This window comes from Microcaecilia unicolor, chromosome 4, assembly GCF_901765095.1.
Source record: "Microcaecilia unicolor chromosome 4, aMicUni1.1, whole genome shotgun sequence".
Taxonomy (NCBI): Eukaryota; Metazoa; Chordata; class Amphibia; order Gymnophiona; family Siphonopidae; genus Microcaecilia; species Microcaecilia unicolor.
Genome location: NC_044034.1, coordinates 2,358,332 through 2,374,738, shown reverse-complemented (window position 1 = coordinate 2,374,738; position 16,407 = coordinate 2,358,332). Strand labels below are relative to the sequence as shown.

At 47.4% G+C, this 16,407-nt stretch overlaps 1 protein-coding gene across 1 annotated transcript in view; it reads right to left on the bottom strand.

The window, feature by feature from the left end:
• LOC115468241 (integrin-linked protein kinase) overlaps positions 1 to 16,407 on the bottom strand; it is a 134,754-nt gene that overhangs the window by 25,506 nt on the left and 92,841 nt on the right. Inside the window, exons 7-9 of the mRNA XM_030199781.1 lie at positions 11,103 to 11,188; positions 10,723 to 10,832; positions 304 to 435 (exon numbers count right to left, since the gene is read on the bottom strand). Of these exons, the coding sequence (XP_030055641.1) occupies positions 304 to 435; positions 10,723 to 10,832; positions 11,103 to 11,188 (328 nt within the window). The remainder of the gene's footprint in view (positions 1 to 303; positions 436 to 10,722; positions 10,833 to 11,102; positions 11,189 to 16,407) is intronic.

Sequence of the window (16,407 nt, the reverse complement as noted above, 5' to 3'; positions counted from 1 at the left end):
GTGGAGATGAAAACAGTAACAGAATTCAAACATGCGTGGGATAAACATAAAGGAATCCTGTCTAGAAGGAATGGATCCTCAGAAGCTTAGCCGAGATTGGGTGGCAGAGCCGTTGGGGGAAGGCGGGGCTAGTGTGGGCAAGACTTCTATGGTCTGTGCCCTGAAAATGGCAGATACAAATCAAGGTAAGGTATACACAAAAAGCAGCACACATGAGTTTATCCTGTTGGGCAGACTGGATGGACCGTGTAGGTCTTTTTCTGTCATCATCTACTATGTTACTATGTAAGTTCCTGGAAGCACTCACTTGTTCCCTCATGAAGTACATTATACAGAGATCCATAAGGCATCCAGTGGGTAATGATGATAGGATGAGGAGCAGGGGGCGATTGGCAAGCCCCCAAAACTGGCAGCACATTAGGGTGAGAGAAAATCCTGAAATAAAACCAGCAAGAAAGCATATGAAGTGCAGGAGTCAAGATGTACACATTCTCCTCCCCCCACTGTCACTTTAAGACACACCCCTTTCCACCTACCCCAGTCTCATCCTCTTCTCCCATCCTACCCCAGTCTCATTTTCAGAGACACCTTACGCCAATGCCACTCATGGACAAAGGATTTAAAAAGGCATGGGATAAGCATGTGGGATCGCTTAGGAAGAGTTAGGGGTTACAGAGAATGAGCAGACTGGATGGGCCATTTGGCCTTTATCTGCCATCATGTTTCTGTAACTGTCTTATCCATGGAAAGACAACCCATCATACCCCAGCGTCACTCAAGAGACAGAAACATAAGGTAAAATTATGTATCATACCTGATAATTTTCTTTCCATTAATCATAGCTGATCAATCCATAGACTGGTGGGTTGTGTCCATCTACCAGCAGGTGGAGATAGAGAGCAATCCTTTTGCCTCCCTATATGTGGTCATGTGCTGCCGGAAACTCCTCAGTATGTCGATATCAAAGCTCCATCCGCAGGACTCAGCACTTAGAGAATTACACCCACAAAGGGACACTCTGCCCAGCTCACCACCGCCGAAACGGGGAGGGGAATTAACCCAGCTCATCCCCACACAAGTGGGGGAGGGGAATCCGTCCAGCTCATCCCCGCGGAGCGGGGGAGGGACACCACCCCGCCGATGCGGGGGGATCTGGCTTATCCTGCAACCGCAACCGCGGGAGGAGCTGACTGACCCTAACACCGCCGAAGCGGGAGGGGTACAAAGCTGCCCTACAGCTGCACGAAGCGGGAGGGAGCGCCGGCAGAATTTAGGTCTCAATCCAGCCCCGTAAAACGGAGGGGAGAGGAATGCAGCAGCTCACTGTAACACAAAATCGTTTCAACTCCAGAAGAATTCAATCGAAAAAGCTTGAACACGAAGATCCTCCTGAAGAGGAACTGAAGACTAAACTTGAACCTGAAATGCAACCAGAATATAAACAGTACAGATATCTGGGAGGGGCTATGGATTGATCAGCTATGATTAATGGAAAGAAAATTATCAGGTATGATACATAATTTTACCTTCCATATCATCATGCTGATCAATCCATAGACTGGTGGGATGTACCGAAGCAGTACTCACCCAGGGCGGGACATAGAAATCCATGACCGCAACACTGAAGCTCCAAACCGGGCCTCCGCCCAAGCAGCCAGGAGTCAAGCGATAATGACGAGAGAAGGTATGAGCCGATGACCAAGTTGCCGCCTTACAAATCTCTTCCAAGGAGACGGACCCGGCCTCTGCCATCGAGGCCGCCTGTGCCCTAGTGGAGTGAGCCTTCAGCTGGATAGGCGGCATCTTCCCCGCGGCCACATAAGCCGCTGCAATGGCTTCCTTGACCCATCGTGCCACTGTAGGCTTGGATGCCTGCAGACCCTTACGAGGACCTGCGAACAGCACAAACAGATGATCCGACTTACGGAAATCATTGGCCACTTCCAAGTATCTGATGATGACTCGTCTCACATCTAGATATTTGAGAGCAGAGTACTCCTCTGGGTAGTCCTCCCTACGAAAGGAGGGTAGGCAGAGCTGCTGATTCACATGGAAACAAGAAACAATCTTGGGCAGGAAGGAAGGCACCATGCGAATAGACACTCCTGCCTCAGTGAACTGCAGGAAGGGTTCCCGACATGATAGCGCCTGGAGCTCGGAAACTCGTCTGGCTGAAGTGATAGCCACCAAAAAGACTGCTTTCAACGTCAGGTCTTTCAGAGATGCCCTCGACAAGGGTTCAAAAGGCGGCTTCTGCAAGGCTCTTAGCACTAGATTGAGATTCCACGCAGGCACCACCGAGTGCAGAGGAGGGCGTAGGTGATTAACTCCCTTGAGAAAGCGCACCACATCTGGCTGCGAGGCCAGGGAAGTACCCTTCAGGCGACCCCTGAAGCAAGCCAGAGCCGCTACCTGGACTTTAAGGGAACTGAGCGACAGGCCTTTCTCCAGACCTGCTTGCAGGAACGCCAACACTGAAGAAATTGGAGCAGTGAAGGGAGAAAGAGAGCCTGCCTCACACCACGATGCAAAGGTACGCCAAACCCTGGCGTAAGCAGTAGAAGTAGAGCGCTTCCTCGCTCTCAGCATAGTGGCGATGACCTTGTCTGAGAAGCCCTTCTTCCTCAGACGCTGCCGCTCAATAGCCAGGCTGTAAGACCAAAGGGGGAGGGATCCTCCATCACCACGGGACCCTGGTGCAACAGGCCCCGCACCGCTGGCAGCTGCAGAGGGCCGTCCACCGAGAGCCTGATCAAGTCCGCATACCAGGGACGTCTGGGCCAGTCCGGACCCACCAGGATTATCCGACCCGGATGCTTTGCCACCCGGTCTAGCACCCTGCCCAACATGGGCCAGGGCGGGAACACATAGAGAAGCTCCTGTTGGCCACCGTTGGAGAAGAGCATCTACTCCCAGAGAGCGAGGGTCCCGTCCTCTGCTGAAAAAGCGCGGCACTTGGCAATTGGCCGATGACGCCATCAGATCTAAGCTCGGCTGGCCCCAGCGTTTCATGATGTCCAAGAACGCCTGAGCCGATAGCTGCCACTCTCCGGGATCCAAGGTATGGCGACAGAGAAAGTCCACCTTGACATTCATGACTCCCGCAATGTGGGCCGCCAACAGCTGTTCCAGGTTCGCTTCCGCCCACTGGCATAGCTTCATGGCTTCCTTGGCTAAAGGGGCGCTCTTGGTACCTCCCTGGCGACTGACATAGGCCACAGCCTTGACATTGTCTGACAGGACCCGTACTGGCTTCACTGCCAGTACCGGGAGAAACTCCAAAAGCGCTAACCGAATGGCTCTGAGTTCCAGGAGGTTGATAGACTACTTTGCCTCTGCAGGAGACCAGAGCCCCTGCGCTGTCCTTCCCAAGCAGTGGGCTCCCCAGCCCGTCAAAGAGGCGTCCGTTGTGACGACAACCCATTCCGGGGTCAAAAGAGGCATTCCTGTGGACAGCTTGTCTTTCCTCAGCCACCAGCTCAGCGCCTTGCGCACCGCTGGATCCAAGGGAAGGCGCACAGCGTAATCCTCCGACACTGGAGTCCATCGCTGCAGCAGAGAGAGCTGTAGAGGTCTCATATGGGCCCTGGCCCAGGGCACTACTTCCATCGTGGCCGTCATAGAGCCCAACAGCTGCACATAGTCCCAAGCCCGAAGAGGAGAGTCTACTAGGAACTGGTCCACCTGAGCCTGAAGCTTGACAATCCGATTGTCTGGCAGGAACACTCTGCTCACTTGGGTGTCGAAACGAACTCCCAGATACTCCAGGGACTGAGTCGGGTGCAGCTGGCTTTTCTCCCAGTTGATGATCCACCCCAGGGAGCTCAAAAGAGCAATCACCTGGTCTACAGCTCTGCCGCACTCTGCATAAGAGGGGGCTCAGATCAACCAGTCGTCCAGATAAGGATGGACTTGTACTCCTTCCTTTCGTAGGAAGGCCGCGATGACCACCATTACTTTGGAGAAGGTCCGCGGAGCAGTAGCCAACCCAAACGGGAGGGCTCTGAACTGGAAGTGTAGGCCCAGGACTGCAAAACGCAGAAAGCGTTGATGAGGAGGCCAGATGGGAATATGCAAGTAAGCTTCCTTGATGTCCAAGGATGCCAGGAACTCCCCTGCCTTCACTGCCGCTATAACAGAGCGCAGAGTCTCCATTCGGAAGTGTCGAACTTTCAAGGCCCGATTGACCCCTTTGAGGTCGAGGATAGGCCGCACAGAACCTCCTTTCTTTGGTACCACAAAGTAAATGAAGTAACGTCCCTTGCCAAGCTGATCTTCTGGCACCGGAACGACCGCACCCAGGCGGATCAGTACTACTACTACTACTATTTAGCATTTCTATAGCGCTACAAGGCGTACGCAGCGCTGCACAAACATAGAAGAAAGACAGTCCCTGCTCAAAGCGCTTACAATGTAATAGACAAAAAATAAATAAAGTAAGCATAAGTACATAAGTACATAAGTAGTGCCATACTGGGAAAGACCAAAGGTCCATCTAGCCCAGCATCCTGTCACCGACAGTGGCCAATCCAGGTCAAGGGCACCTGGCACGCTCCCCAAATGTAAAAACATTCCAGACAAGTTATACCTAAAAATGCGGAATTTTTCCAAGTCCATTTAATAGCGGTCTATGGACTTGTCCTTTAGGAATCTATCTAACCCCTTTTTAAACTCCGTCAAGCTAACCGCCCGTACCACGTTCTCCGGCAACGAATTCCAGAGTCTAATTACACGTTGGGTTAAGAAAAATTTTCTCCGATTCGTTTTAAATTTACCACACTGTAGCTTCAACTCATGCCCTCTAGTCCTAGTATTTTTGGATAGCGTGAACAGTCGCTTCACATCCACCCGATCCATTCCACTCATTATTTTATACACTTCTATCATATCTCCCCTCAGCCGTCTCTTCTCCAAGCTGAAAAGCCCTAGCCTTCTCAGCCTCTCTTCATAGGAAAGTCGTCCCATCCCCACTATCATTTTCGTCGCCCTTCGCTGTACCTTTTCCAATTCTACTATATCTTTTTTGAGATACGGAGACCAGTACTGAACACAATACTCCAGGTGCGGTCGCACCATGGAGCGATACAACGGCATTATAACATCCGCACACCTGGACTCCATACCCTTCCTAATAACACCCAACATTCTATTCGCTTTCCTAGCCGCAGCAGCACACTGAGCAGAAGGTTTCAGCGTATCATCGACGACGACACCCAGATCCCTTTCTTGATCCGTAACTCCTAACGCGGAACCTTGCAAGACGTAGCTATAATTCGGGTTCCTCTTACCCACATGCATCACTTTGCACTTGTCAACATTGAACTTCATCTGCCACTTGCACGCCCATTCTCCCAGTCTCGCAAGGTCCTCCTGTAATCGTTCACATTCCTCCTGCGACTTGACGACCCTGAATAATTTTGTGTCATCGGCGAATTTAATTACCTCACTAGTTATTCCCATCTCTAGGTCATTTATAAATACATTAAAAAGCAACGGACCCAGCACAGACCCCTGCGGGACCCCACTAACTACCCTCCTCCACTGAGAATACTGGCCACGCAATCCTACTCTCTGCTTCCTATCTTTCAACCAGTTCTTAATCCATAATAATACCCTACCTCCGATTCCATGACTCTGCAATTTCTTCAGGAGTCTTTCGTGCGGCACTTTGTCAAACGCCTTCTGAAAATCCAGATATACAATATCAACCGGCTCCCCATTGTCCACATGTTTGCTTACCCCCTCAAAAAAATGCATTAGATTGGTGAGGCAAGACTTCCCTTCACTAAATCCGTGCTGACTTTGTCTCATCAGTCCATGTTTTTGTATATGCTCTGCAATTTTATTCTTAATAATAGCCTCCACCATCTTGCCCGGCACCGACGTCAGACTCACCGGTCTATAATTTCCCGGATCTCCTCTGGAACCCTTCTTAAAAATCGGAGTAACATTGGCTACCCTCCAGTCTTCCGGTACTACACTCGATTTTAGGGACAGATTGCATATTTCTAACAGTAGCTCCGCAAGTTCATTTTTAGTTCTATTAATACTCTGGGATGAATACCATCAGGTCCCGGTGATTTACTACTCTTCAGCTTGCTGAACTGACCCATTACATCCTCCAAGGTTACAGAGAATTTGTTTAGTTTCTCCGACTCCCCCGCTTCAAATATTCTTTCCGGCACCGGTGTCCCCCCCAAATCCTCCTCGGTGAAGACCGAAGCAAAGAATTCATTTAATTTCTCCGCTACGGCTTTGTCCTCCTTGATCGCCCCTTTAACACTATTTTCGTCCAGCGGCCCAACCGACTCTTTGGCCGGTTTCCTGCTTTTAATGTATCTAAAAAAATTTTTACTATGTATTTTTGCTTCCAACGCTAATTTCTTCTCAAAGTCCTTTTTTGCCCTCCTTATCTCCGCTTTGCATTTGGCTTGGCATTCCTTATGATCTATCCTGTTACTTTCAGTTGGTTCTCTTCTCCACTTTCTGAAGGATTGTTTTTTGGCTCTAATGATTTCCTTTATCTTACTGTTTAGCCACGCTGGCTGACGTTTAGTCTTTTTTCCCTTTTTCTAATACGTGGAATATATTTGTCCTGAACCTCCAGGATGGTGTTTTTAAACAGCATCCACGCCTGATGCAAGTTTTTTACTCTGTGAGCTGCTCCTTTCAGTCTTTTTTTCACCATTTTTCTCATTTTGTCGTAATCACCTTTTCTATAGTTAAACGCTAGCGTACTTGATTTCCTAGTTTCACTTCCTTCAATGCCAATATCAAAACCGATCATATTATGATCACTGTTATCAAGCGGCCCTCGTATCGTTACCCCCTGCACTAGATCATGAGCACCACTAAGGACTAAGTCTAGTATTTTTCCTTCTCTAGTCGGCTCCTGAACTAGCTGTTCCATGAAGCTGTCCTTGATTTCATCAAGAAATCCTATGTCCCTTGCGTGTACAGATGTTACATTAACCCAGTCTATATGCGGGTAATTGAAATCCCCCATTATTATTGTGTTGCCCAGTTTGTTTGCGTCCCTGATTTCCTTTAACATTTCCGCATCCGTCTGTTCGTCCTGGCCAGGCGGACGGTAGTACACTCCTATCACAATCCTTTTCCCCTTTGCACAAGGAATTTCAATCCACAGTGATTCCAAGGAGTGTTTTGTTTCCTGCAGAATTTTCAATCTATTTGATTCAAGGCTCTCGTTAATATACAATGCTACCCCTCCACCAATCCGATTCACCCTATCACTACGATATAATTTGTACCCCGGTATGACAGTGTCCCACTGGTTATCCTCCTTCCACCAGGTCTCAGAGATGCCTATTATATCTAATTTTTCATTTAGTGCAATATATTCCAACTCCCCCATCAATTAATGTGAACGGGAAGGAAGAGAGGAGGGTAGGTGGAGGCGAGTGGTTACAAGTGGTTACGAGTCAAAAGCAATGTTAAAGAGGTGGGCTGTCTAGATTTAAAGGTGGCCAAGGATGGGGCAAGACGTAGGGGCTCAGGAAGTTTATTCCAAAGTCTGCTGCACTGCCACAGCTTTGACCGGAGACTTGCAGGGAGAGTGCACAAACCCGTCTCTTAAGGGTCGGGGGTCGGCAGAACTCTAGCTTGTAGCCGTCTCTGATGACTTCCAGCAACAAGCGTCTGAAGTTACCCTGGTCCACTCGCCCAGAAACGAGGATAGGCGTCCTCCAATCTGCTCTGGGCCATGGACCAGGGCCCCGTCATTGGGTATGAGACCCTGGGGGAGGACCGGAGGACGCACCTCCGGGACGGCGGTCTCTGCGAAAGGAATGCTGCTTGGGGGAGAAGTTCCTCTTGAAGGAAGAGGGGGCAGAGGAGCCCGACTTGCCCGGGCGATACCGACGGGCTTCCTGAAACCGTCCTTTGGAGGAACCGGGGCGGGCACCACTGGCCCGAGCCCTGACCTCCGGTAACCTCTTGCCCTTGGACGTGCCGAGATCGGTCACAATCTTGTCCAGCTCGACCCCAAAAAGCAGCTTGCCTTTAAAAGGCAACTTAGCCAGGCGAGACTTAGAGGCGTGGTCAGCCGACCAATGCTTCAGCCAAAGCCAGCGCCGAGCACAGACTGTCTTAGCCATACCTTTAGCCGAGGCTCTCAAGACATCATACAGCAAGTCTGCCAAGTAGGCCAAGCCTGATTCCAGGGCTGGCAAATCAGCCCTCAAGGAAGGATCCGAGGGGGAAGCCCGCTGCACAATCATCAGGCACGCCCTGGCCACTTAGGAGCCGCAAACTGAGGCCTGCAAACTTAAAGCAGCCGCCTCGGACGACTTTAAAGCCGCCTCCAATCTTCTGTCTTGGGCGTCCTTTAGGGCCGTGCCACCTTCCACCGGCAACGCCGTTTTCTTAGTCACCGCAGTGATTAAGGAATCCACGGTAGGCCAAAGAAAGGCCTCCCGTTCGCCTTCCGGCAGAGGATAGAGGCAGGACATAGCCCTAGCCACTTTAAGGCTCGCTTCTGGGAAATCCCATTGAGCCGAAATCAAGGTGTGCATGGCTTCATGCACGTGGAAGGTTCTAGGCGGGCGCTTCGTCCCTAGCATAATGGCAGAGCCAGCAGAGGCTGAGGGAGAGACGTCCTCCGGAGAGGAAATCTTCAAAATGCTCATGGCCTGCACTAACAGGTTGGGTAAATCCTCTGAGCGAAAGATCCGCGCTGCAGAGGGGTCATCCGCTCCATCCGAGCGGGAATCTGTCTCCTCCAAGGAATCCCCAAAGGACCGTTGGGAGAACTCAGATACGCTGCCCTCATCTACATCAGAGGAGACAGAGTCCTCTAGGGCCTGGAAATCCACCCGAGGGCGTTTGCTTCTAGAGGCCTCAACCCCTTTATCAGACAGGGGAGCAAGGGCATCGTTTTGCATAAGAAAAGCCCGATGCAGCAGCAAAATGAACTCAGGGGAGAAACCCCCCCAGACTGTGCACTTCTGCAGCCTGGGCCATGGCCCTAGACGCACCGTCAACCGGCGCTCGCAAGAGCGGGGGAGAAACATGCTGCGCATCCAAAATGGTGTCCGGCGCGAAACTCCGAGAAGGAGCCGCGCGGGAAGAACGGCGCTTAACTTTGGCCGCTTTCTTGCCGTCGCCCGAATCAAGGGCGACCATAGCATTAACGTCTCCCACCTCGAGGGCGGCCCAAGAAGAAGCCGTCCGAGCAGAGTGGCCGGCCAAAATGGAAGGGGCGAGCAGCGGGGGATGGGCACTTATGGCAGGAAAAACCGCCGCACCGGAGGAAGAACCGGGACACTGACCGGACTCCAAACTGACGCCCAAAAAGGGCGATTCAGGCTTTGAAACCCCCGCATCCCCGCTAGACGCGCACACGCGGTCCGGGGAGCGATTCTTCGCGCCCTCGCCCTCCGACGCCATAAGCCACGTGGAAACTGATCGGGGAATCCCCTGCCCGCTACAAAAGGTAAAAATTACCTGCTCCTTCCTCCAACGAACCGGTGTCCCAGTGAGCAGCTGCAATAAATGCTGATATAAACGTTGAAATAAACGCCCTTAAAGTACGTCCAAAAAAAATTTTTTTTTTCAACAGAGCCAGCGGGAGGGGGGAGAAAAGGAGGGACCTGGCACCACCAGGTTTGCACTTGCTCAAGAAGAGCCCTCAACCCCAGGTACTCAACAAAACCTAAGAATTAGGCCTGGAGACCTAGCCAGAGCTGCTGCTGTGTGTGACCACCACCTGCTGAGATAGAGAACATACTGAGGAGTTTCTGGCAGCACATGACCACATATAGGGAGGGAAAAGGATTGCTCTCTATCTCCACCTGCTGGTAGATGGACACAACCCACCAGTCTATGGATTGATCAGCTTGATGATATGGAAGATTGGGATAAACACCTCAACTCCCCAACATAACTCAAGGACAAAGCACTGGCCTTAAGGAAGGGCACAACAGGGGCGACTACAGATGGCCCCCATGAGTGTAGGGAGGGGGGCAAAAAGGGTATTTACCACCTCTGGATTTCTTAGCCGCTGCTGCTATTCTCCTCCTCTTCCCGAGGCATCTCTCTCTCATCCACTCCTGCACCCATCCCACCTGCATGGTTTGCCATCTCCCCCTCTCTCTCAATTCCCCATCTACCTTAAAATTTGTGTCTCTCCATCGTTAGATGTCACCAACAGCAGTAGTGATTGACATACACTGCCTGCAACCTGCTCCGAAGCCTTCTCTCCGAACTGTCCTGCCCCCTCTGACCCAAATGGACCAAAAGAAAGGCTACAGAGCAGGACACAGGCAGCCTATGTCAATTTCTGCCACTGCTAGCAATATCTAAAGACGGAGAGAGACAAATTTTAAGGTAGACTGGGGATTGAGGGGGGCGATGCTAAACCGTGTAGGCAGTAGGTAGGGGCCGTAAAACTGGTCTGCACAGGGCCCCACAGGCCAACACTGCAGGGACAGACATTGGTCCATATTCGAAGTAATACCCAGCTGAAGAAAAACTCACAGCAGAGGCAGCCAAAGAGAGCCAAGATAAAAATATAGACTCTCTTTCCCCTTCACCCAGCTTGTTTTCTAATACTACCACAGACACGTAGCTGTTTTACCTTAATATCTGCTAGGAGGAAGCAGCAGAAACAGGACTGCAACAAAACCAACTCCCTCCTCCAGCTGTGACAGAGAAATGAAATCTGGTTCAACCAATCTACACTGCCACAGGCCAGTCACCTACCTGAGTTTGGGGTATTCCTCATTGAAATCTCTGCTTTTCCGTGTGGTCCAATCACGAATCTTCAGAACTTTTATGACAATGTCATTACCTTGCCATCGTCCTTTCCAGAGCTGCCAGAAACCAAGAAATAAGTGAGTGGGAAAGTAAAAAAATATATAGCAGAAGACACAGAGCAAAAAAAAAACAAAAAAAACCAGGGGAATGGGGAAGAGGATGAGTTGGAGCAGGACAAGATGATGTCGCTCAAAGCACATTAAGGTTATGGATTCACATGAACAGTTGGGAGGGGACCCAATAGGTCTGCATCCTCACCTCTCCCACTGATCAGGAGTTTGGGATATAAGGAATAGGAGTTGATGGATTTAAAGAGCCATCCTCACCTCTCCTGAGTGGTTCTCATTGATTTTATGGTTCAATGTTAGCTGTTTGAAGTCAATTCCTGCATGCTTGTTGAGAGTCCCGTTCCCTGGGAAAAAGCCAATATGAAATAACACTGATGAGACTTTTTTTCTTCTTTAAACTTTAGCTCACACCTTTTCAATGGTAGCTCCAGGTGAGCTACATTCGGGTAAAGTATGTCTGTACCTGAGGGCAATGGAGGGTGAAGTGATTCACCCAAGGTGGAATCAGTGGGAGAAGCAGGGATTTGAATCCTGGTCTTCCAGGTTCTTGGCCCGCTGGTCTAACCACTAGGATGCTACTCTACTCCTTCATTCATACGAGACAGACAAACATAAAGAAGGGAAACAAGCAACATAATTCAAGCAATTATCCTAAATGTGAACAAAGTCTGGGATCATCCACCTAATACTATACAGAATTCTTGGTTCCATCAAAGTCTACACCTCATCAGGCTGAGTGCAAGGAGCACATGAACAAGCTGAAGTCAACTGTCTGTTGTGTGCAGAACTCTATACATCTTACATGGAATGGAAAAAGTATGTACAGCTAAGAGCTCATATAATGGTAGTCAGATTTGTCTATGTGAAAAGTGCTCAATTATTTAGTTTGATCTCCAAGATAACTAATCCATCACCCTCCTTTGGTCTAATGTTTTTGTCAGTTATTTTTCTGACAAAACTGATGGGGTAAGGAAAAACATTACCAATACCTTGGAAACCTACGCTGGAGATCACCTATCAAAGCTCCTGAGTCTCATGAGACAGGTTGCTCAGTTCTTCCTCATAACCACTTGGCTTAAATTCAATTTGCTCTCTGATGTCCATCTTGCTAGTTTTAACCTCAATAAACCCTACTGCTTCTCCAAGGAACCCAGTACCTGCATGTATAGTTAAGAACCAACTCTTGGTGCCACTCATCCTGGTACTGATCATTTCTAGCCTCTCTCAGAGCTATGCACCGAGTTGGAAGGAAGCTCATATCCAGCCTCTGTTAAAAAAAAAAGGCAATTTTCAACTCTATCACTGCTCATTACTACACAGTTTCAAAACCTCCATTCACCTCCAAGTTGTTGAAGGCAGTAGAGTATGAAAAGTTATCAGTTTTTCTGCAAAGAAAACAATATACTCCATCCTAGAATATCTGGCTTCCGTGCTGGTCACAGGCCAGAGTACACTGACAAGACTAACTGGGTGATCATTGCATACCGTGACTGGCACCAGCTATCAAAACAGAGAAGCGCACGTCCTGTAACTAAACTTTAATTATCCCGAGAACGCTAGAGCCTGTTAAACCACGCCCCTGTGACATAACGCTACCTTCACAAGATGGAGACTTTGCAACTCTTGAGGACAAGATTGCTACGTAAATATGAGGGTCTGGGAGAATAACCCCCAACGCTGAATACAGCAACAATCTTCTTCTAAATACTACTGAAATGATACCATGATACCATAATGAACACCACCAAACTGCTCCTTACAATCTACACTCCTTATCCATGATCCACCTAACAATGACCACCCCTATCGCAGAAATCAACAATATACCCAGACTAATCAATAACCGAATACTGACCAGAAACACCACATCACACCAAACCGACATAAACCAAAACAAAGGAAAAGAACAAGCGTACAACCTCAACAAAATGATAAGAAAGATCATAAAAAACCCACACAAACCAAGAAACGACAACTAACAAAAGTCCACATAACACCGAACCCTGCTCGACCACCTAAATTGCATCCTATTCTACAGACCACCATGTAACTGGAACGAAAGCCAGGCGGACTTCATGGACTTCGTTTCAAATACATGTGTATCTAACTCCAATACACTAGTATTAGGAGACATTAACCTTCACCTTGAAGACCCAAACTCTACCAACGCACAAGATTGCAAGGACTTCCTTCAACTATGTGACCTTACATGGCCAAACATGCAAACAACCCACGTGAAGGGTCACACCCTCGACCTCATCTCATACAAATTGTCCACTGATCAGAACCTAACCATAACACAAACTAGTAGGACAGAAACACCATGGACTGACCATTACAAACTAAACCTAGCCCTAAAATGGCAAAAAAGGGGTTCTCCCCACACACACGAGAACATACAACTTATACCACGAGAGGACAAATAGACACGGATACGTTCGGGCAACAAATATACAACAACAATTGCACAGCACAAACAGAATCCATATATTACCTCTCAGAATAGGACAAAAGATGCAGACACATACTAGATGAAATAGCACCTTTACAAATAAGAACCTCACGTAGACACAAACTAGGAAACTGGAACATGCATGGAAAAAAATAAAAGACGAACACTCAACGCATGGAAACAACTACAAAGGAAATATAAATACACAATAAAACAGACCAAAAGGTCGTACTACAAAACTAAAATTGGGCCGGACTACAAAAACACGAAGAAACTATACCATCTCGTGAACAAACTACTAAACACAACACCGGTTACCACAACCAACACTGACATCCCATCCGCAGACAGCCTTGCTAAATATTTCAATGAAAAATCATAAACCTAAGCAAAACCCTACCTCAGAACAACATGGACACAGAAAACTTCATTAATGGTCTAGACCCAATCCCTGGTGAATACCCTACTGACCGAATATGGTCCAATTTCGCTCTACTCAACGCTGACACAGTTACCCAGGCAATTAAACAATACTCAAACAGCCACTGTCAATGGACACCTGTCCCCCACCGCTTCATAATAGATTTCACATCCCACTTAAACTTCATGCTACAACAGGGTATATACCCTCAAGAAAAAGGCAACATCCTGCTCACCCCAATACCAAAAGACACTAAGAAAAAAACCCAAATGATATTACCAACTACCGCCCAGTAGCTTCTATCCCATTAGTAGTTAAACTCATGGAAGGACTGGTGACCAAACAACTCAATGACTACATAAACAAATTCACTATACTATACGAGTCACAATCAGGATTTCGACCCCTACACAGCACCGAAACAGTACTACTCACTCTCCTAATCAAATTCAAACAGGAGACAGCAATAGGGAACAGCATTCTCCTCCTCCAATTTGACATGTCAAGTGCATTCGACATGGTTAACCATAACATACTGCTAAGAATCCTAGAATACTTCAGAATCAGTGGTGGAACTCTGAATTGGATTAAGGGCTTTCTAACCACAAGAACATATCAAAAACAAACTTATTGTCAACGTGGAAACCAGGCTGCGGAGTACTGCAAGGATCACCACTATCACCGATCCTCTTCAACCTCATGATGACTCCACTAGCCAAGACCCTATCCACTCAAGGCCTCAACCCATTTATCTACGCTGACGATGTTACATTATACATCCCATACAAACATGATCGGGCGAAAATCACCAACAAAATCAAACTAAGCTTAAACATCATGAACTCATGGGCAAATGCATTCCAACTAAAATTCAATACAGAAAAAACACACTGTCTCATCATCTCATCCCAATAAAATACATACAAACCCACAAACATCAACACCCCAGGATATACCCTCCCTGTCTCAGACAGCCTGAAGATTCTCGGAGTAACAATCGACCATAACCTATCACTAGAGACCCAAGCGAAATCCACCATAAAGAAAATGTTTTTCTCAATGTGGAAACTCAAACACGTAAAACCATTCTTCCCGAGGGAAATATTTCGTAACCTGGTACAGTCCATGGTATTAAGCCACGCAGATTACTGTAATGGAATCTATGCGGGATGCAAGGATCAAATCATAAAGAAACTTCAGACCGCCCAAAATACAGCAGCCAGGCTTATATTTGGAAAAACACTTTTGACAGCGCCAAACCACTCAGAGAAAAATTGCACTGGCTACCAATCAAAGAACGCATCACTTTCAAAATCTGCACAACTGTTCACAAAATTATTAACGGCAAGGCTCCGGGATACACAGACATCGACCTGCCAACCAGAAACACCACAAAATCTGCACGAACATATCTAAACCTCCACTACCCAAGCAGCAAAGGACTCAAAATACAAATCCACCTATGCAACCAGCTTTTCCTACCTAAGTGCACAACTATGGAACGCATTGCCAAAAGCAGTAAAAACTACGCTCGACCACCTAAATTTTCAGAAAGTACTAAAAACAGACCTATTCAGAAGAGCACACCCCACTGACCCAACATAAAAATACCGGTCACTTGCGATACAACATAACCAAAGACTGCAACAGACATTACCTGACTCTTCTTCCCCCTTTCCCTCTCTAAGTTCCCCCCAACTGTTTCCTACCATACATATACCTCATTATACCACAATATCACTTCACGTTCACTCATACTATGTATTTGTTCAAACCGTAATCGGCTAACACCGTTAACGGTTATATGTAAGCCACATTGAGCCTGCAAAAGGTGGAAAAATGTGGGATACAAATGTAACAAATAATAAAATAATAATAATAACCATTCCCTACACTCCATCTGAATGTCTTTGATCATTGAACGATCACAGGCTGGTTCTACCTAAGCCCAAGCAGGTATATTGGGAATCCACATGAAAAGGTGCCTTTTATTTTCTTGCCCCATTTTTATGGAACAGCCTACTGTTATATATTCGCTTGGAGCATACATTAAAGAATTTTAAAATTAGCTTAAAAACGTATTTTTGATAAACCTTTTCTCGATTATAATTTGCTGCCCGTTGAACAGTAGTTTACAGTTACAAGTCAGAGTTTAATGTTTATTATTGTATAACTGCTTCTTGAGTATTCTTTCCTGTCATTAAATTGAGTTATTTTCTTATTGCTTTGATTTTAGTTATTGACCATCCTCTAGATTTCTTTTTGTAAAAAAAAAAGTGGTTTTAGTAAATTTTTATTAAACATAAACAAACACTATGGGGCTAATTTTCAAAGCACTTAGCCTCCCAAAGTTCCATAGAAACCTATGGAACTTAGCCTCCCAAAGTGCTTTGAAAATATGCCTCCATGGTTGCTCCAACTGATATTTGTATCCACTTGGACGTTAGGGAATTGGTCTTGCTTGTTCTTTTAGATCTTAGCTGAGCCTGATTTGGTCAACTACTCACTTTTATTGCCATGTCTTCGATAAATCAGTTTGAGGGTATTGTCCTCAAATGGTTTACTTCTTTTTTTGAGTTGGGGTAAACTGGAAGATCTTCTTTTTCTTCAATTCATTCCCTTACCTCTGATGCACCTCCACAGGGGTCCAAACTGGCACCAACCTTTTCAAATCTGTTTATTTCTCCTCT